Source organism: Tauraco erythrolophus, chromosome 19 (genome assembly GCF_009769465.1).
Source record: "Tauraco erythrolophus isolate bTauEry1 chromosome 19, bTauEry1.pri, whole genome shotgun sequence".
Classification (NCBI taxonomy): domain Eukaryota; kingdom Metazoa; phylum Chordata; class Aves; order Musophagiformes; family Musophagidae; genus Tauraco; species Tauraco erythrolophus.
Window position 1 is genome coordinate 3,524,602 of NC_141483.1, and position 21,176 is coordinate 3,545,777.

The 21,176-nt window shown below is 49.9% G+C and overlaps 1 protein-coding gene across 1 annotated transcript in view; it reads left to right on the forward strand.

The window, feature by feature from the left end:
• Positions 1-774: 774 nt before the first annotated feature.
• Positions 775-21,176, forward strand: part of RBM19 (RNA binding motif protein 19) — a 72,494-nt gene continuing 52,092 nt past the window's right edge. The window contains exons 1-20 of the mRNA XM_086623360.1: positions 775-810; positions 2,103-2,285; positions 2,861-3,004; positions 3,236-3,274; positions 3,828-4,044; positions 5,741-6,009; positions 6,535-6,609; positions 6,877-6,955; positions 7,697-7,768; positions 8,439-8,639; positions 9,493-9,623; positions 10,030-10,151; positions 10,913-11,009; positions 11,515-11,625; positions 12,124-12,324; positions 12,840-12,957; positions 15,486-15,643; positions 16,957-17,017; positions 18,725-18,804; positions 19,987-20,042. Coding sequence (XP_086479486.1) covers positions 775-810; positions 2,103-2,285; positions 2,861-3,004; positions 3,236-3,274; positions 3,828-4,044; positions 5,741-6,009; positions 6,535-6,609; positions 6,877-6,955; positions 7,697-7,768; positions 8,439-8,639; positions 9,493-9,623; positions 10,030-10,151; positions 10,913-11,009; positions 11,515-11,625; positions 12,124-12,324; positions 12,840-12,957; positions 15,486-15,643; positions 16,957-17,017; positions 18,725-18,804; positions 19,987-20,042 — 2,450 coding nt within the window. The remainder of the gene's footprint in view (positions 811-2,102; positions 2,286-2,860; positions 3,005-3,235; positions 3,275-3,827; positions 4,045-5,740; positions 6,010-6,534; positions 6,610-6,876; positions 6,956-7,696; positions 7,769-8,438; positions 8,640-9,492; positions 9,624-10,029; positions 10,152-10,912; positions 11,010-11,514; positions 11,626-12,123; positions 12,325-12,839; positions 12,958-15,485; positions 15,644-16,956; positions 17,018-18,724; positions 18,805-19,986; positions 20,043-21,176) is intronic.

Below are 21,176 nucleotides of genomic sequence, written 5' to 3' on the forward strand. Positions count from 1 at the left end.
ATGGATGTTCAGGTAGGAGAGGACCCTCAGTGCTTAATAACCCTCAAAGGACATTTCTTCCATGATTTTTGGCCTCTTTCTGCCCACGGGAACTTCTGTAACACAACATCCGCTGGCCTGCGGAGTTAGTTAGCGGTTTCTCGGTCCTGTCTGCCTTCCCTCCGCGGGTTTTAGGTGGCAGAGCGGGGTGGCGGGGCACGCTGCGGCTCCCTCCCGCCTTAAACGCGGGAGTTCTGCTCCCGCGGGCGCTGCCGTGCCCGGCCCGGGGCCGCGCAGCGCGGAACCGCCGCCGGGAGCGGAGCGGGCAGCGGCGGGCGCGGAGCTCCCTCCTCCGGCCCCGCCGAGCAGCGCAGGGGGGCTGCAGCCGCCCGGCCCGGAGAAACCCGGGGGTGGGCAGAGAGGTCGCTTCTCACGGGGAGGGGACAGCGTCAGCCGGGGGGTTGTGACCCCCCCCCACACCCCGGGGAGGCGCTGCTGGATGTCCCCGCCTGCGGCCGGGCCCCTCGTCCCCGCTGCGTGCCCCTCCTGCCGCCCCCTGCCCCAGTGATGCTCCCCGTTATCCCCCCGCGGTCCTCCGCTGCAGCCGCCCCCCGTTGCTAAGGCCGTTGCTAGGGGGCCGTTGCCAGGATCCGGGCCCCGCCTCTTGCGCCTGCGCGTTGCGAGCCCCCTTCGCCCACGTGACTCGGCGCGAAGATGGCGGCGCCCGCGGGACGGCGTGTGCGGCGCTGAGCGCGGCGGGGCCTTGCGGCGTGGCGGTCGGTTTCTGTCGCCGCCATGTCGCGGCTTATCGTGAAGAACCTCCCCAACGGGGTGAGCCCGCCGCGCGGTTGAGGCCTCTGCGGGGCGGAGGGGCCTTCCGGGCCTAGAGATGGGCCTGAGGGGACAGCCCGGGGCGGGGGGACGCGGGCTCCTGGGCACGGACGGGCCCGGGGAGGGGAGGGGGGGTCTTGGATGTGGTGGGGACAGGGAGGTTCTCTGGGAGAGAGGGTCCGCGGTTCGGGGTAGGAGGAGGAAGGTGTGTTGGTGGGGGGAGCAGGAAGAGAGCCCGGGGGAAAAGGCAGCCCCCCAGGGTGGGGGAGTGGTAGTTGTTGCGGCCGCTGTCCTCCCCTCCTTCTCCGGGAGCTGGGAACAGGCGCGCACTGTGCTGCTCTGCCGCCATCCAGGTCCCCCGCGGGGTCCCGCTGTGCCAGGGGTTCAACCGGGGCTTGATTAGAGCCCAGAAAGCCACCCGTGTCCCGGGCTGCGTCCAAAGCAGCGTGGGCAGCAGGTCGAGGGAGGGATTCTGCCCCTCTCCTCTCCTGAGACCCCCCCTGCAGTGCTGCGTTCAGCTCTGGGGTCCCCAACATCAGAAGGACATGGAGCTGCTGGAGCAGGTCCAGAGGAGGCAACAAAGATGATCGGAGGGCTGGAGCACCTCTGCTCTGGAGACAGGCTGAGAGAGTTGGGGCTGTTCAGCCTGGAGAAGAGAAGGCTCTGGGGAGACTTTCTAGCAGTCTTCCAGCACCTAAAGGGGCTACAGGAAAGCTGGAGAGGGGCTTTGGACACGGGTGTGTAGTGACAGGACAAGGGGCAATGGCTTTAAACTGAAAGAGGGCAGATTTCAATGAGATCTAAGGAAGAAAGTCTTGACCCTGAAGGTGGTGAGGCACTGGAGCAGGTTGCCCAGAGAAGCTGTGGCTGCCCCATCCCTGGAAGTGTTCAAGGCCAGGTTGGATGAGGCTTTGAGCAACCTGGTGTAGTGGAAGGTGTCCCTGCCCATGGCAGGGATGTTGGAACTAGATGATCTTTGAGGTCCCTTCCAACCCAAACCATTCTGTGATTGGGGCAGGTGAGCGCTGTGGGGCCCTGGGGTCCCCGAGAGCTGGGTGCACCCTTTGGCTGTGGGTGCGTGGCAGACAGATCTGTACGTACAGTGAGCTCATGGAGGAGATAAAGCAGATTGGTGGGTGATGTGTGTGGGGTTTTTATCAGTGTTGCCAGAATACGGTGTGGTTCCTACAGCGCTTCGGAAGCCCTCTGGCAGCAAATGTTTTGCTTTTGGCACAAAGCATCTCTCCTTGTGTTTCTGATTTACCTCCTAATTGTCCTTCCCCGTTTCCCAGATGAAGGAAGATCGCTTTCGGAAGCTGTTCGCTGCTTTTGGCACGCTGACCGATTGCTGTTTGAAGTTCACCAAGGATGGCAAGTTCCGGAAATTTGGCTTCATTGGCTACAAGTCTGAAGACGAAGCCCAAACAGCACTGAACCATTTCAACAGAAGTTTCATAGACACCTCCAGAGTCACAGTGAGTTGATCTTCAAAATTATCTTCTTTTGATTCTTAGGAAAGTTTGTAACTGGAGGTTTTGGTAGTCTTAGGAGTGAACAGCCAGGGACTGAGACAGCGTAGAGGTTAAGCTCTCTGCAGCAGAGCAGCAAAGCCTGATGCCAGGCCCATTGCTGGAGTCTCAGGCAGGTTGAGATCGGTTCAGATGGGCTGTGTTCCTGCACCAGCAGCGATTCGAGGCCTGGTTGGAACAACAGTGTCAAGTTTTGAGCTGTTATAACCTGAACTCTCGAACCTGAGGTCGTTTTTCATTTGAAGTCGTTCACCTTGCTGTTCTGGGCAGAGGATGATTCGTGATAAACAAGACAACTTCCTTGGCTGTGCTTAAATGAGCACGACAGAGTGTTCCCAGTGCTGTGTGAACATGGAGCCCTGTGCTTTTCAAACGAATATCTGTAGGAGGTTGCCTGTTCTCCTGTGCACACCCCTCCGTCCTGTTGGTGTTAGAAGAAGGGTTCCTGGGTGAGGCTTTTCCCGGAGTTACAGAACCAGAGTGCTGAACGTATGTTTAATTAAAGATCTGATTGTTTTCAGGTTGAGTTATGCAAGTCTTTTGGTGACCCATCAAAACCCAAGGCATGGAGTAAGCACTCTCGGAACGCCTCTGCCTCAGAGAAACAGTTGGAGAAACAGACCGAGAGACCAGTGTCAAGTGCAGCTCCTGCAGGCACGAAGAAAGTGAGTCTTGTTTTTTCCCTCGAGGCTCTTATGGATGCTGGTGACTTGGCAGAGAGGGAGGTAGCTTGGCTTGTGGAGAAGGGGACAGAGCCGCTGGGACAGTGGATGTTGAAGTCCTGGTTCTGGTATTTTCTGCCTTAGGATCTGTGTTCCCTGTACTGTTAGATTACCTGAGAAATGATCTTGGCTGTGCTTCTAATAAGCCTTTCTAAAAATGGTTTCTTTTCCTAGGATAAAAAGAAGAAAGATCCAACGGAAAGCTTAAAGGAGGTGAGTTGAGGTTGAGTTGCAATCCCTGCGTTCTTGCTTGTATGAAGAGCAAGAGATTAATAACTTTTCTGTACTGCTTCCAGTGCTGTTAATTCAGGCAAGGTATATGATTTAACCAGCTCCGTGACAGTCCAGTTTTACTGCAACAAACCACAATTGTAACATTTGGGACCAATTTTTCAATTGTTAGGTGCTGCTGTGTGAGCACTGCATCCAGAGCATCCAACGCTGTTTCAGCAATTCTGTTTTTTTAACTATGAGTGAGTTTTGTCACGTTTAACTTGTACTTTTTTTCTCTTTTTGATGTTTTGTTTTCTTATTTAAAATGGTTTCTAAACAGCAATTACAAAAAAGAGAGAGTAGGACTTGAGAGATCTTGAGAAGATTAGTCACTGTTAAGTGCTCACCTTGTGAGTGTAAAGTGGGCTCTCCTCTTGGGGATTTTTTTTTTGCATTGCTGGACATGAGATGGTGTCTTTGAGTTAAAACTTTATACTAGCTCTCCTAGTGTGTCTGTCTTCACAGCTTGTCTGCTTGGTTTCTTTTTCAACAGCTGGAAGAAGATAAGACATTCCAGGAGTTCTTAATGGTTCACCAGAAACGGTCTCAAGTGGCCACTTGGGCTAATGACACTTTGGCAGAGGAGCCCAAGGCGGGAAAATCCAAGCCAGCAGCTGATTATCTCAACTTTGATTCAGACGAGTCTGAGGACTTGAGTGAGGAGGAGAAGGATGGGAATGAACCCTCTGAAGATGAGGAGGAAACTAAAGGTACGGAAAGGAAATGTCACCCCACCCGTTGCTTTTCTTTGTCTCAGTGAACGTGAGAGCAGGTGTGCTGACAGGACCTGAGTCAGAATCCTGCCTCCCAATGGAGACACTGTAATCAGGAAGGTGGTTTTTCACACGTGAGACTCATTCTGTGCACTTTGGATGTATGGACTTTTTCCCAAATTTGGGGAAATGTGGGAAATGCAGCTTCTGGTATTAAGTGGGTGGCGTTTGTGCTTTCCATGGGCCCTTAAGTCAATGCCTGCGAAAGAGTGACAGGGCAAACATTTGCATCGCTCCCTTAACTGCTCTTCTAGCCAGCATCCCCTTTAATCTCCAGGATTTTCAGAGCTGGATGTGGTTTCTGTTTATTCAGTAACCTGTAGCTGATGTCCGTGAAATTGTCCGGTCTGCCTTTGCGTATTTCTGGGAACGTTGGTGTGTCCTTGGCCCGTGTCAGAGTTGATGGGAACAAACAAAGTTCAGTATCTTGGATCCTGAAAGGAAAACCGTGTCTGGTGAAGTAGTGGGATAACTTAGAAGACTGAGGAATCCGGGCTGCAGTCTGGTATCCATCCAGTCTGGTCGAGGGAGGTGATTCTGCCCCTCTACTCTGCTCTCGTGAGACCCCACCTGGAATACTGCATTCAGCTCTGGAGTCCCCAGCACAAGAAGGACATGGAGCTGTTGGAGTAGGTCCAGAGGAGGCCACGAAGATGATGGGAGGGCTGGAGCATCTCTGCTATGGACACAGGCTGAGAGAGTTGGGGCTGTTCAGCCTGGAGAAGAGAAGGCTCCGGGGTGATCTTACTGCAGCCTTCCAGTACCTAAAGGGGGCCTACAGGAAGGCTGGAGAGGGGCTTTGGACAAGGACGTGTAGTGATAGGACAAGGGCAATGGCTTTAAACTGAAAGAGGGGAGATTTCAATTAGATATAAGGAAGAAATTTTTCACTCAGAGGGTGGTGAGACACTGGATCAGGTTACCCAGAGAAGTTGTGGCTGCCCCATCTCTGGCAGTGTTCAAGGCCAGGTTGGATGAGGCTTTGGGCAACCTGGTGTAGTGGAGGGTGTCCCTGCCCATGGCAGGGGGGTTGGAACTAGATGATCTTTGAGGTCCCTTCCAACCCAAACCGTTCTTATAATTCTATGATTCTATGATCTTGGTCTCCAGTGTCCCTGCAGCAGTGATGAATCTGGTTTTGGAGCCTTTCCTCCCTCCTTGTGTAGTATTTCCTTATGCTGTTTGTTTGGAGTGGATGGCATTTCCCTGCTGCTTCTCATCTCTCTTTGGGTAACTAAAATGATCAATTGATCTTTGACGGGGAGGAGTGTTTTGGAGAAACAGCTTCCTCTGTCCTTTACCCTGCAAAACTCAACTGAACAACTGAAAACCTTCTCTGGGATCTGTCTGAGGTATTTAGTTAAAATAGAGAAAATACTCTGCCTTGGAGTTCCTCAAGCTTCTTTCTAATTTTTTTTTATATACACGTTGTTGCTTTGAAAAATAGTCATCCAGACATGTCAGTCTGGAATTCCTGATATAAAATTGCACTGTTCTCAAGCCTCTCCTCCCTGGGAAGAGGGTGAAGAGGAATGTGGTTCTTGTGGTTGTGTCTGTTCTCAGCTTTTACCTGGCTGGGGAGAGAGCAGCAACATCTGTGTGCAAAACCTCTCTGGTCTCTCCTCTCCAACAGCACAGAAAGAAGGGAAGAAGGCAGCTACCAGCAAAGACCTCTCGGATATGGATTACCTGAAATCTAAAGTGGTGGAGGATTCTTCCTCCTCGTCCAGTACAGAGGAAGACACAGATAGCGAGGAGGTGGAAGAGGAAAGTGAGAGTGAGGAGGATTCAGGCATTGCAGAAACCATTGGCACCCACGGAGATAAAGGGGGGAAGCCAAAAGGCCAACAAACACAGCGAGAGACACCGGTGGAGAAAAAGAAAAAAGGATCCGCGCTAGAGGTATGGCTGAATTAGGCTTTCGTCTTATCTAAAGCAGGAGCTTTGTGGGGTGGTACGTGTCTGTCAGGGACTCCAGGGACGAGCTGAAAGCCTGAAGTCTGGGGGACCCCCAGGTACCAGCTTTCTTGGCTCACTGGCTGGAAGCCATTAAAGTTGGCTGGATCTCCTCTCAGTGCTGATTGAATTCCTCCCTGCCAAGGCAGGGCTTCCAGACGAGTGCTGCTGGTGCCCTTTTCAGAGGCTTTTCTGGTTTTTCCTGTGTCCGTGTCTGCAGAACAGTGTTTCCTGCAGACAGAACTCAGTTTTTGGCGACTGAGTTTGACTGTCCCAGCCAAACCTTGCGCCCTCATCTGGCATCTCCTGCCCAGGCTGATGTAGTTGAGAGGATCTCTTGATATTCTCTCCCGCTCTTCAGCCTCCTGCTTGTTGGACAAGACCAGCTTGTTGTGCTGTGACTTTTACTGGTTTTTCACTCAGCCTCTTTTCTTTTTTTCTTTTTTTTTTCTTCCCCATCCTTCTGTCCAGAACCAAGGCAGCTCAGCGCAAGCCAGCACACCGTACACAGTGAAACTTCGTGGTGCCCCCTTCAACATCACTGAGGTAAGCTTTGTTACCAAGCTGGGAACAGAGGCTTAAGGGTGTTTTCAGTGTGTAACTCAGCATGATCTTTGCAGAGGCTTCTGTCTTCGTTTATGGAGCTGTTTTGAGGGTTCTGTGGGTGGTTGGGGACGCTTTTGAACTGGCTTTGTGCAGAGATGTCTTACGTCGCACGTAGTGTTTTTATAGTGTATATAAAAAAGCTGAGTCTGAAAACTGCTATGTCCTGTACCTGAGAACTTACTTAAAAAATTAAAATTCTTCCTGCAGCAAAAGATTCGTGAATTCTTCTTGCCTCTGAAGCCAGTGGCAATCCGGATAGGAAAAAACGCCCAGGGGAAGAACACAGGTAATGTGTGTACGTGGAAGGGAGGTTGGATCTGTGAGTGAGAAGGCCTCTCAGTCACACCTCTGCTCTTTTCATCGCCAGTTCCAAGTCGCTGGCTCGTGTCCCGATTCTTACGGACCTTTCTGTGACTTTGCAGCTCACCTGCCCTAGTTGCTGTCCGTAGGATGCCGTGGGCAGAGTAATGTTGGCTGTGCTCCCTTAGCAGCAGCAGCAGGAGCCTTCTGCCTCCAGAACTTTCCTAAACATCTCCAACCATGCCAAGGAAAGGTTTCTTCCTCTGGGATAGCTGTAGCAGCACCCAGAAACTTTGCTGACTTGTGCATATCAGCAGCAGAGCAGTCTTTAGCCGAGGTGGGTGTCCTGAGAGGCTGTGTCTACTGAAGATACCCATCAGAAAGTGTGTGGAGCAGGTCCTCAGAGCTGGCAAGGAACTTTGCTATACGTTTTCCTTTCATAGCCTGACAACAGATGCACCTTTTATTTGCTCTTGGAGACACCCGTGAAAGCCTGCTTCAGCTGTTGAATCAGGCTGCTTTGGTTTGCATGTAGAGAATGAGCTTTTAAGAGGCAGCCTTCCAGTCTGCCATGGTCATTTTCAGGCTGGATTGAAACTTCAATGGCAGCAGAACGCTTTATCTATAGGAATCTATATTAAAGAAAGTCCAATTCACCCTTAATTAGCCAATTAGTGGTTGTGTGTTCCCCCACATGATGCTCAGTTGAACCTTTCCTTCCTCCAAGGTTATATCTTTGTTGACTTGAAGAGTGAAGCAGAAGTGCAGAGGGCCTTGAAGCGAAAAAAAGAATACATAGGTAAGGGCTGTTTGTTCCTTCTTGTTCTGGCTGATGTCGATGGCAGAGTGCTCAGCTGCTGAAGTGCTCACTGCGGAAGTATCTCCCGTTGTTTTTGTTTTTTCCCAGGCAGATGGTGGGGGTGGTTTCCTCCGCTCCGGGATAAACCAGGTGCCATGTCAGGAGCAGCGTAGAATTGGCGAGTGCGTGTTGCTCTTTGGCCCTCGCTTGTTGTCATGTGCTTCCAAGTGCATCTTGCTCTTGGTATAAAAGTGTTTGAATCTGGTTGGGATAGTGTAGGGGATTTATGGAAATGAGTTTGTAAGCCCGTGTGTGAAACCTGCTCTTGGCCTAGTCCTCAGCTGAACGACTAGAATCGTATTTGCAAAAATCCTATGCAGAATGGGAGTATCTACTTGGAAGCCTGTGAACTAGGTTGGCACAGGCAGCAAGGCTGGAGACTGGAGTTGTCTAGCAAATGTCATCCTGGGTTTCATGAACACTGATCTCTTGCAGCTCCCACCCCACTCCCCCCCTTTTTTTTTCTTTCAATCAGGCAGAGTTCTCAAAGCTTGTGGAATTTGTAATTGCTGGTGTCACTGCTGTAAGCCCGGGCTCTTTGCGTGTTGATATTGATTGCCCATGGCCTTGGAAAGCAACCAGTGTGCTTCTGTGTGTGTTTGTGGATTAGGTGGACGGTGCATTGAAGTATTCCGATGTGGGAATACCCCAAAAGAAACTGCTGCAGCCAAACCTGACAACCAGCCATGGCAAAGAAGGAAGAGGGACGATGAGGAAGAAGAGGACTTGGCAGAATCAGGGAGACTCTTTGTTAGGAATCTTCCCTTTACTAGCACTGAGGACGACTTGGAGAAGATCTTTTCCAAGTATGGTGAGTATTTGCTGTGGGACTGGCACTCGCAGGGCTACGACTTTGTGCACGCAGAGGTTTTCTTGCTGGGTGTGAATGGACAAAGCTCTGTTGTCCCTCACCGCTCAGATATGGTCTGACTCCCATCTCTTTCCTGCCTGGTGTGGTAGTGTGTGGCTGCTTGGCTTTGAAACTGGTGCTGGCTCCGTGCTCCTTCACTCGCAGCATGTGCTGCTGTGTGCATCTGCCCTCATCCCTCTCATTGCATCTCTGATGCAACAGCAAAAGCTCTCGCCAGTCAGCGTAGGCTCTGAGTCCTAGTGGGACGATGAGGAGGAGAAGATAACCAAGAGCAGCTGCTGCATGAAATACTGATCACGCAGGAGACTTCTAGATAGCATAGGTAAGAGGTGAATCTCTGAGGTACACCTCAAATTCATGTTCATGTTTGGCATGTCAGGTAGAAGCTTGTAGCTTCCCTTTTCTACTTCAAAGTTGAACGAATTTAAGGTTGTCATGGCGTTAGAGTGTCCTGAGGGGGAAGAGAGGGTTAGATTGTGGAAATCTTTATTCCTGACTGAAGGTGAACACGCCTGCTCAGAGCTTGCCTGGTTTGTGTCGCGTGTCGAAGCCCTGCGAGCTGTGACACGGTGCCCAACCGGACTTGGAATGCTTTTGCTGGGCTTGCCCTGTTGTTCCGCAACCAGCGGCTCCTCACCCAGGCTGGCAGCTCGCCACGCACCCGCTGCGATATCCAGAGCTGCTCTACTCTCCTTGGCTCTCCTTTTCCCTGGCTTTGGCCAGGAGGTGCCAGTTCAGATCGTGGGATGGCTCTGTGAGGACATCTCTCGGAGAAAGGCCTTGCCTTTTGCAGGACCCCTCTCGGAGATCCATTTCCCTATAGACAGACTGACCAAGAAACCCAAAGGATTTGCTTTCATCACCTATATGTTTCCCGAGCACGCGGTGAAGGCCTACGCAGAAATGGATGGGCAAGTGTTCCAGGTACGATGACTGATGGTTTTCCTGTGCTGTTGGACTGCAGCTGGTGGGAATACTTGTTAGTAACGCGGCCAAGTGTTTGTTTCTGTGCTTTGCTGAAAAGGTTGAGTCTCTTCTGCCTTGCTGTATGGGAGCGTAGTTGCTTTTGGTAGAGCAGCCTGGTTTGAACAGCCTTGCAGGCACCAAAGTCTGAGCTAGAGGTGGAGGAAGGAGATCTGAGTCTGTCTGTTGCCTTGTGTGGCTGCTCTGACTTGCAATAATGCCTCCTTCGGGAAGGAAGGTTCCCTCCTTCCACCTAGGCTGCTTGACTAGGAAAAGTGCCAGAAAACTTCCTCCACTCTGCTTAGTTCATGAGCTTCTGTGCATTATTTCAGAGCTTCTGGACCTCTTCTTCCTTCCTTCCTTCTAGGGTAGAATGATGCATCTTTTACCGTCCACAATCAAAAAGGAAAAAATCGAAGATGCAGATGCAGAAGAGTCTTCGTCCTACAAAAAGCAGAAAGAGGCCAAGGACAAAGCCAACAGTGCCAGGTACAGAGGTGTCTTGTAGTGGAGCAAGACAACCCAACCTGCCAAATTCCCAAGTGGCAGAAATGCATGTGGGGTCTTGGCAGGGGCTGTACAGATTGTTAAAGTCAATAAAACATTTGCTGTGCAGCAGTTTCCTTTATCTCTTACCTACTTGATTTCTCTCTCCCAGTAGCTCTAGTAGTTCAGTGAGCAGCAGGAGTTGAGAGAAACATGGTTTTTGATGTCTTTGTGTGTGAGTTTTCATTTCTCTGATGTCTAATAAAAGTTGGTCTGATGCTGTAATTCTTTAGGGTAGTGGTTTCAGTTCAGTTGGGTCTTTCTTCTTTGCTTGGCCACCTGTATTTATAAAACTTGTAGGAACTCTCTATCTTTGTGTGACAGATGAGTTTGAAAGTAGTTGATGCTTTCAAACTCGAAGGGGAAGGAATGCAGCCTTACTCACAAGGGCTTTGTGCATTTAAGAAACTAGTTCAAAAAGACGTGTGTTCCTCTGAGCCAACATCTGAACTTCCAGCTGTACCTGCAGGGCTGTGGCCAGTAACCTCTGGGGAAGAAGAGCAAAGCTACCTGCACTGCTGCATCTCTGTTGCCTCTCCAGTCGTGCCTCCCTCATCCTGACCCATCTCTAAGGATCTTCTACCCTTCTTTCATCCTGGCTGCTAAGGGTGGCATTCAGAGCTGTTTTTTCCCGGGACCATTGGATAGAGAGACACCAGTGGAAAAAGGGACTGTGTGACCTGGCTCTTCTTTTCTCTTTCCAGCTCCCACAACTGGAACACGTTGTTTGTGGGGACAAACGCCGTGGCTGATGCCATTGCTCAGAAGTACAATGCTTCTAAAAGCCAAGTGCTGGATCATGTGAGTTGGGTTATTGATCAGCTGTGATGGCAGATCATTTTCCTATCTGTTTCCTTGTGCCCTGGTCTTTTCATGCAACAAAAGCCTCTGTGTATCCACGAGCACCAGACAGGCTGAGAGATCAGTAGCCTCTCTGGGATCTGAGCCTAACAGTCCCTTTGTTACTGGAAGACAAAGTCATGCTCGCAGCTCCCCTGCTCACTCTGCTTTTCTGTGACTGAATTTTGCATTTCTACATAACTAGTTGTTGGGAATTTGCACTCTAAAGCTCAGGTCCTTCCTGGAAACTTCATTTTGCCTTAGGAAGCATCCTGACTCCAACAGCAAAATTCCCAGCAGCTTCAGAGGAGCTGGAGCATTTTACATTCGAGCTCTCTGCCAAATTCCCTTTGCATCTGCATATGAGAGCAGCAGGAACAGCAGGTGCTCAGCATCTTCCTGGATCAGACTTTTTTCTTCCCTCTTTGAGCTTTGTCATGTTGTCAACTGATGTTCTTGCCTGCAGGAGAGTAAAGACAGCGTGGCAGTGAGGGTCGCTCTGGGAGAAACCGAGCTGGTCCAGGAAATTCGCCAGTTCCTCATTGAAAATGGAGTCAGCCTGGATTCCTTCAGTCAGGTGAGATGCCCAGCTGAAGGCAGCAGTGTGGACCTACCTCTTTTATATGATGGCCTAGGCCTGGCGTCCTCAGCTTTCTTTGAAATTAGTAATTAAATCCTCAGCATCTTGCAGGATTCAACCCTTATATTGCTTAGGAAACATTCTGTCCATTTGAAAATGCAACTGCCTTTGGGATGGGCTAAATAGATAGTTTGACAGCTTATAGTGTGATGATCAGCTTGCTGTAGTCAGAGGAGGAGTCCTCAGTCTATACCAGGGTGGATCTGGAGCTGAAACCTCCATACATGAGCATTTGTGGAACAAGGAGATTATACTGGGGTGTGAATCTTCTGGGAAATGTTTGCTAAATGGTTGTTGGCCCTCTTGGATTCTGGAAAGGAGTGATATCAAGTGAGAGAGCATGGCGTGTTGGATCTGAAATCTTCAATTAGTAAGGTACTGGATTTTGCTTTTTTAAACCCAGTCTTCCCTTCCTTCTCCCACTGAACGTGGCAGGCTGCTGGTGAGCGGAGTAAAACAGTGATCCTGGTGAAGAACCTTCCTGCTAGCACGAGTGTAGTGGAGCTGGAGGATGTCTTTGGCAAACACGGCAGCCTGGGCCGGGTGCTGCTGCCAGAAGGAGGCATCACGGCCATTGTGGAGTTCCTGGAGCCAACTGAGGCCAAGCAGGCGTTCACCAAGCTGGCCTATTCCAAGGTGAGCGTGGCCAGGGGTAGGCAGCTGCCTGGAGAGCGTGGACCTTGGCTAGTTGTGAAGCTGCAGGAAGGAGTGCTTGCTACAAACATGAGATGCAGAGGACTTTTGAGGGAAGTGAGTTATCCCAGAGCCACTGCTGTTATAATACTCTCTATCCTTGGGTTTAGGGAGGTGCCCAGTGCATCCTTGTGCAGCGGTGGCTGAGTAGGGCTCTCAACCTGCAGAAGACAGCTGGAGGTGGGGCTGTGACACATCTAGAAAAGCCTCAGTGGCCTGGAGAGAGTTTCTTTACCTTTTGCAATACAGGAATGTGGTACACGGTAGACTATGGTCCTGTGTGAAGCTGGATACAGACCCTCCTTTGATGGAAAAGAGTTTAGTCAGCTGAAAAAGTTGCTCAGCTTTTCTACTGCTGTTTTCCATTACAGAATAAGAGGAGAATAAAGCTGAGAGCAGAGCTGCTTCTTCAGGTCTCGTGCTCCACTCTTCATATCTCTCCTGTGTTCTCTTTACAGTTTCATTCTGCGCCATTGTATCTGGAATGGGCTCCAATGGGTGTCTTCTTCAGCCCAGCCCCTCAGAAAAAACCTGTTCAGGCTCCAGAAAAGGAGGGCAAACCAAGGCTGGTACCTGGTAAGAACTTTTGACTTTGGGACAGACGTATCTCTGTTTGTTTTGCTGCTCCTTCATGTGTAAAGCAGCAATGCTGATATTCTGGACCCTTTGGGGTGGCACTAGCCGGACCCTTTGAGGTGGCACTAGCCTCCTGAAGTTGTCTGTGCAGCCCTTGGAGTCACCCACTCTGCGGTGTGTTAGTTGATCATGTCACACAAGCGTTGTGTTTGTTCCTGTCCCTGCCCTTCTCGCCTCCTGGGTGAGGCGTGGGCAGTGCAGTGCTGCTCCTGGCACACAGATCCAATTTGAACTGGGCTCACGTGAGCTCTGGGAAGAGATTTTTTGGTCCAGTCTGGTCTTGGCAGCAGCTGTCGGGAGAGCGGTAGCTGTTCTCTGTAAGCTGGACCTGACGCCCTGAGCGTGCGTGTGGTTGTGCTCTGTGCCAGAACACCATCACTGCCTGCGGGCAGCCAGCGTGCCACAGCCACGGCAGGACTGGGCAGCAGTGGGTGGAGTGGCTGACGCGCTGGTGACAGGTTGTGGGTCCCTGTGTGTGTTCCTTCTGGGCTTTTGTGTATACTTTGTCTGGGTGATTTCCCACTGCAAAGACATGACCTTCCCTCCCTGAGTATAACCTCTTTCTCCCCATCCCAGGGGCTGTAAAAATTACATCTTGCCTATATGTTTAAAACGTTTCAAGACCTTTTTAAAAAAGAGAAAGAGAAGGCTGAAGAAGCATGGCTTTATGTAGGTTTGTTTTGCTGGAAGGTAATTCAGGACTGAGCTTTGGGGAGAGGGGAGAAAAGCTGATGAAAAGCCTCTTCCTGGGCTGCCATTCTGTGCCTGGGTCACAGGGGAAGGCTGGAGCCAGGGGGAGGTGAGGGGCCACTTTATCTCCCTGTGACCGAGACCGTCACCTGGAGATAAAGGGTTTTAAGTGCAGGAGCTCCTGGAAGGCTGCTCGGGGCTGATAATGGTCTTTGCTGCCAGCTTCTGGATCTGGGAGAGGGAAGGGAGGGGATGCACAGTGAGCTCCTTGCTCACAAAAGGGCTTCAGGTGGTGACATGTGGCCATGTTGTGTTATGCCGGCCACAGATGGAGGCACCTCTTCATCCCGCCCCTCTCTTGCTGAATCTCTTACCTCCCCTTTCCTCAAACAAGCCTCCTTCCAAGGCGATGGGTTTTTTTCTGTGCCTTGTTGGCAAATACCTCACTGGCTGGAGCGAGGAGGGTTGGACAACCTGACCAAAAAGGCTTGGGCTGCGTGATGCTGGGAGCAGGGAGAGCAACCAGATGGAGCCACGTAGTAAATGTCAGCTCTTGGGGTGGTGGTGAGGGTTCTCCATGCGCCCCTGGCCCCGTGCAGGTTCCCCTCGTACGAAATGAGGAAGACATAAGCCTAGAAAACTCACCAGGAGGGGTGTTAATGCCAAAGGGAGATGTGTAGTTTGCCCCTCCTGAGAACAGCACTAGTTCTGCTGTAGGGGATGAAGCTGCTCCGAAAGACAAGTGGTCTGGCGAGGAAAGGAGTTCATAAGTCACTGGATGAAAGCGAGAGGGAGCTCGTGTACTCTCTGATGTCTGATAAGGGCCAAGTCCCACTGCAGTCTCCGCTTCAGTGCAGGCTCTAACAGGTTTCTCCTCTCTGCTGTCACATGTGCTCAGTAGCTGTGAGACCTCTTCATGGCATTAAGTACAGTAGAAATGATTAAACCATTTTAGGAGTTGGGAAGAGAGGGAAATGGATGGATGGAGAGAGTCAAAGTGCAGTTGCCAGAGCCTCCCTCCTTGCTATGACCGACCGCAAATACCAGCAAACTTGCCAGTGATGAGCTGTATGGTATCCAGGTTTCTGTTAACTTCCCTGCTGTGGACAGGTGCTCGCAGCTCCATCGTGGGGCTTGGGTGCCCCAGAGGAAGCTGTTGCCCTGACTGCTGGATTGTGGCTTGATGACTTGATTTTCTTTTTACGGATTTGTCTTTGCAGAATCCCAAAGCAAGATTTGTACAAAACAGCGTGCGTTGCTGTTGACCTGAGCGAGGTTTGTGGGTCACGGAGTATAAACCCATGGCTCTGGAAGTGTTAAGGCCGTAGTGAAGCCCTTTAAGACCACAGCATCTGTGCTGAGTGCAGTTCCTCATTGCCCTTCAGTAGGTGTTTGGCCTCAACGGACTATGTTCCATCACATACTGGTGGAGACGTTATTTCACGTCTTGCAGATACGTATTTGCCCCTGAGTTTGGGGCCCCTGGCCTAGTTCAGCAGGTGTCTGGCTGGGTTTGATGTGAAGGTGTCTGAGTGCTGGGGAAGCAGGATTGTAGAGTTTCTACACCCAAAGAACAGGCAATATTTTAGTTTCCATGGGGACACGTTCATATACCGTGTGTTGAGCCTGTGTCAGTCTCTGTCCGCCCACGAAGAGCCAGTAGAGAAGTGGCCTGTTCCTGCTAGAGCAGTAGCTCTATCAGCTGGGGCAGGGGGCAAGCTCCTCCAAAGCTTGGTTTTGTTTTATCTTACAAAGTTGGGTTTATTCTTTTGTTTCAGGTGATGACACTGACTCAGCTATAAAGGACTCAGAGGAAACAGCAGCACAGGAAGAAGAGGAGGAGGAAGAAGAAGAGGAAGAAGAAGAAAATATTCCGGGGTGTACCTTGTTCATCAAAAACCTCAACTTTGCTACCACGGAAGACACGCTGAAGGAGGTGAGCCATAAGGGAGGAGAGGGGACTGTGTTTTGCTTAGCACGGTCCACTCTGGTGGAGCTGGAGGGGGTTGAGGTGCGGTGGAGGGCCAGACTGAGATTCTGCCTGATGGAGTAAAGCCCCCACTCCCAGCATGGGCTAGAAGAAAGGGCTCTACTCCACTGTAGAAGGTGAGGGACAAGCTGTTCTCCACCTCTTTTGTGCTGAGGATAAGGTGTTTAAAGGAGTTACATTGCAGCCAGTATGACCTAATAGGAGATGAGGGAGCACTGGGTTGTGACGGGACTGGGAACCTCCGCTTTGGGGTTTCTGGTGTCAATTCGACAAACGTATCTGAAACAGTTTTGGTGAGGCTTAATTCCACCTCAGAACAGGTGGAGGCAGTAGGAAATCTTTGAAGACTCCTCATTTCTGTGCTTTCTGTAATGCTTCTCCTTGGGACAAGCACTTTTGCAGCTGTGATACTGCTTTGTGTGTTAAGGCAATAAAAAAACAAATGATGGTTTTGCTGAGTTGTGCTTTTCATCTGAGCTTCTACCAACATTGAGCTGTCTGTGCTGCTTTGCCTTAGCAAAGCTCTTGGGAGAGTCTGTAGCATTTCTAAAGCCGTGTGGGATGTTAATAGCAAAGCAGGGAAAAGCAGCTGGGAGTTCCTGTCTCTGCCACTTTTTGTAGCCATGTGAAAAGCCCCATTTCATGGCCCAAAAATGCTGGTGCAATGTCAGTCCATCCGGGACCCGTGCTCCTCTGCCTTGGGACTGCGGTACTAGGATAGACCTGGTCCAGTTGAGTCTGGGGACAAATGTACATGTTCAGAGGAGGACTGGGACTTGTCCCCTCTTCTTTTTCTGCCTTCTGGCCATGGTTTTATGAAGGACTTGAATAGATGGTTTGTCACTGTAGGGCAGCCCCTGCTACCTGCAGCCCCTCCTGCATGGCTTTGGAAGGAGCTGTGTCCAAGGGGCATCACAGGAGTCACCTGCCCCTAAGGTCCTCACCTGGGCGTGAGGGCATCTTGTAACCCATAGAATTCCTCCAGAGCCGTCCCACATCTCTGCACAGTTTGAGGAGTGGTGGAGAATTTCTGGGAATGCGTATATTGATTTCTTTAGAACTGTCTGTGGGGGGTGTATATTTGTACAGAAATAATTTTATAAGAGAAGACACAGCTGCACTGGCTGCTTGTCAGGTGTGTGTTGGGGGGAGGTGGGCCTGTGAGCGTGTGCTCCTGGCTCTGGAAGAGGGCCACGTTGTCACTCGAGTTGTAAGCCTGTGACAAAGGGAACTGAATCACGTGTCCAAATTCCTTGCAGACGTTCTCCAAAGTGGGAGCTGTGAAGAGCTGCACGATATCCAAGAAGAAAGACAAAGCAGGTACTCTAGATGTTGCTGTTCAATTCCTTCCCTCGGCTGGTTGCTGAGGGCTCAGGTGTGGCATTGCTTTAGCATTCATCTGGCTGAGCATTTATATTCTCGTTGGCAAAATCCTCAATGTTTCTAGAAGTGTGCCTGTTGAAATGGCTGAAAGCAGCAACTGAACGTACCCCAGGGTTCGGTCTAGAAGATTAAACTCAATTGTGGGATTTGTGGAGACGTGGCCTTCTCTTGAGATCAGGATAGAGAAGCCAACTCCTTCAAGATGACAGAAGAGAGCGGGATGCAAGTTGAAAGGGACCGGTGCCCCACGATGATTAAACCTGCGCACGATGTGCTTTATCCACGATAATGGCTGGGATCTTCAAGGATGCCGGGCTGAGTACTGTGCTGAGCGGGCTTCGTTTGCCTTCTGCCTGCCAGCTTTGAACCCAGCAGGCTGCGGTGACGAGTGGTTCCGCCTGTTGCCTTGGCTGTACTCGCTTTCTGGGTGGTTAGACAGGGAAGAGTCTGCTTACGGCAAGCGCTGGCTCGATGGGCTGTGTCTTCTTCCCGGGTTTTAGGCTAGGGAGTTGCGCAGCTTTACGGGATTTTGCCTTAAAAGAGCTCCTCTTGCATGGGATGCTTGAAAACTGGGATCCACTGAAAGAAAAAGAAATAAAGCGAACTCATCGGTATGGCTCACGGGTCTGGCTGTGGGTGTGCTCATGACCAGACGTTTGACCCCAGACTGATCTTGTACCACCTACCAAAGTGATCTCCTTCTCTCACTGTGGGGTGATTGATCTCTGTAGCCTGCTACCATTGAGGTTTTGAAGTTGGAAACTGGCTGTTGTGGTTTTTGCATCTGGATTTTTCCTTTCCTCATGTAGCTTTAGTTATGGCTCTTGTACTGGTCAGTGTTGCCCCTCACAAGCATGGTGTGACCATGGGTGCTGCAAACCTGTGCTGCGCAGGGAGGTGGAATAGATGTCTCCTCCTTTGGCATGGAACCAACAGCTGCCCACCCAGGTTTATAGAAGTGTTTGCTCCTTTTCTACCGTGCAGACCTCCGAGGCGTTTTATCTCTCAAATGAAACTCAGGGCTTGTGCTGAGTGATAACGGGGAATGCAGCACGTGGGAGTCCAGGCTGAAACAGATCTCAAACACTCGGCTCCTTTCTAACTCGGCAGGTTAGAAATGTCTCCTCTAGGGACCAGACTGCAACCTGCATATTGCTCTTCTGCAACAAAAGTCATACCCATTTCTGAGTAGTTGGCAAATTTTCCGAATGAAGGTCTCATTTCGCTCATGGGGAAATAGCCCTGTGTATGAACAAATGTTTGTGTGTCCGTAATGGGATCGCTTACCTTGACTGGGACCAGCGATTGTTTTGTAGAACTTCATGTGTTATCTAAGGAGGTTGCACTGAAGTGATGCAAACCTAAAAAGCCCTGGTTTGCGTGCAACATTGGTCATCTCCTCGACATCAGCACCAAAACAAGCTGTTCTAGAACAGCATGTTGCTCAAAACCAGTCAGTGAGGGGATGCTCATGAGGAGTGTCAGAGTCAGGGCATGGGCAAGCTGGCCCTTTGCCTGGGCCACTAGTTTCTGTCCCCCCAAGTTTTGGCAATCAGTGCTTGCTTCTAATTTGTTTTTAAATCTTCTGCTTATTATCATCACTGTTTCCTGCTAGCTTCATGAGTCCCCTTTCTCTTCTGACAGGCACTTTGCTTTCAATGGGCTTTGGATTTGTGGAGTACAAGAAGCCAGAGAGTGCACAGAAAGCCCTGCGCCGACTCCAGGTAAGCTGAAGTGTTGTCAGTCTGGATTTCTTTCCAAAGATGGTGGGCAAAGGCTTGGATGGACTGTGAGGTTCAAAACGTAGCTGTGGCTGTCAGTGCTTGGAGTTAGGCTGTGCAGATGGAGAAGCCTCCAAAATGGGCCAGGTTTATGAGGAAAGAGGGTGTGTAAGGGGACAAGACCTCATACAGAAGAGCGTTTCCTCGTGCTGGTCCAACACGGAGGTGGCAGAAAATGTGCAATGATTAAAAGTTAATGAGTTTATTCTGCAAGGTTCCCTTTGCAGAGGTGATGGAGCCCCAGACCCCTACTTGCAGTGAGAGTGAATATTGTTTAGTCTTTAGTGCCGCAGAGTTCTGCTTTACCCTCTCTGAATCCACCATTGCTTCAGGATCTTCTAGCATCCTGCCTTCCCATCACACATGCCACAGGGTTTGGCTGCACTCCAAAGGGATAAATCGTTCCCTCTGCTGCTAGAACAACATCCAAGTGTTTGGTCCACACTACCTGGAGTAATCCTTTCCTTGGAAGATGGGAAGGAATTACTGTGTGTAATCTGTGTGTGTTCAGTAACCACAGTCCATGGGTCCCACCTTCATTAGGTGGTCATTTCACATTCCACAGCCTGGGTAGTCTTGGGGTAGACATGTGCTCTCCATCCTTTTGCAAGGCAGAATCCTGGGGAAGAGAAAAAGCAGGAAGGTGGGTGTTTTGTGGAGAGAGTGGGCAGCAGGCTCCATGGCAGTGCCTTGCGTGTTGTGTGCCGTCAGAGGCGAGGTGCTCGTTCTCAGTGCTGAACTGTAGGAAGTTGTTTGAGGCGCAGGAAGCAAGAGACAGAAGACTTTCTTGCTGTCTTGGCTACTGATGGGCGATACCTTGAAGAGTTTGCAGTCCAGAGGGAGAGGAAACCATAACCAAAAGCAGTGAAGTGACTCGTCTTTACCAGTTTGGTGCCAGAGCTGGACAGGTAGATGAGAGATGTTGGCTGCTGCTTCAGTCAGGCTGTGTCCGACCTCATATCAGAAGCCTTGCCTCTCATCAGCAGCGTTCAACAGAGAAAAGATTTGGCAGGGAGAAGGGGAGGGGTACACGGGAAAGATCAAGATGGGAAATGCTGTACTTGTATCCTGGAAGCTGTTGTGACTTTGATTTTTCTGTTATTGTTTCTTTATTTTAACTTCTAGGGCTGCTCTGTAGATGGCCATAAGTTGGAAGTGAAAATCTCCGAGAGAGCTATCAGGTAAAGCTGTGTCTCACCTCGGTTCCATTTAAGCTGTGGTGATGCTTGGTGGGTTCTTCAGTGCTTACCCAGCATTTTCCATCATGAGGGATGTGATCAGTAGTGCTCTGACTGTTGAACGCCTCGGCCTTCGTGCCTTACTCGGGGTCACTTTGGTCAGTCTTACGTGAAAGGAAAAAAGAAATGATGAATAGCTGATGTGAAGGTCTTCTCTCACTACGTGCCGTATTCCAGTTAAAACCTCGAAGCAGCATGCAGTAGTGGGACCCCAAAAACGAGCCCAAAGTTAGAACCAGGCACTTGAGGTTTTGTCCACACTCAAGGAAAAGGCTCCTCTAAAACCTCTGCTTTGGTGACAGTTTGGTCAGCATTGCAAAATCAGCTGATAGCCCAAACGCCAGTGGGTTAAAAAAGTTCTTGACAAATATTCTCTGGGTAATTAAATCTTTTACCCTAGTTTGTCAGGGAGAACAGGAGCTTAAGAGTAGTATTCTGCTGCCAATTCTGATCAAATCAGGACAAATAAAGGGTTTTTTCTTGCTTGAAAAAAAAATTTGGATTTAACTTCTTTTGTTTGAACAGATGGTTACTTGTGGATTAATTTACTTGGAGTTCTAGTCTTGCTTTTTAGGGTTTCCTTCCTCATTTTTATTCGGCGCAGAATCTTTTAAGTGCAAAGTTGAAAATTAATCCAGATGTTTGCAGGTGAATGTTGGCACCTAAAATCTGTCTTTTAGGCGCTTTGGAAACCCTACTGGAAGAGGTATCTTGGAAATGTCAAAATTTGTTTGAAAATCTGGTTGCTGGGGACCAGAAGCAGTCCGACAGCTCCCTGTCTGCATCTCGTATTTGAATTCTTTAATAAACCATTCTCATCTGTTTTGATTTTGAAAATCTCTTCAGTACGTATCCAGCCTACAATATGGAATGCTTTACTTTATGAAATAAGGTGGTGTTTTGTATCAGGTAAATTTTTATCTTGTACAAATGCAATACAATTCTGAAGTTAAAAAGAATTAATTAATAATCTATTAAAATATTTCACTTGCGATTTTCCAAGCCAGTAAGAAAAGCAATCAAAACACATTCAGTTATTTGTTTTAATATATCAAATAGTATGTTCTCCTGGCAATT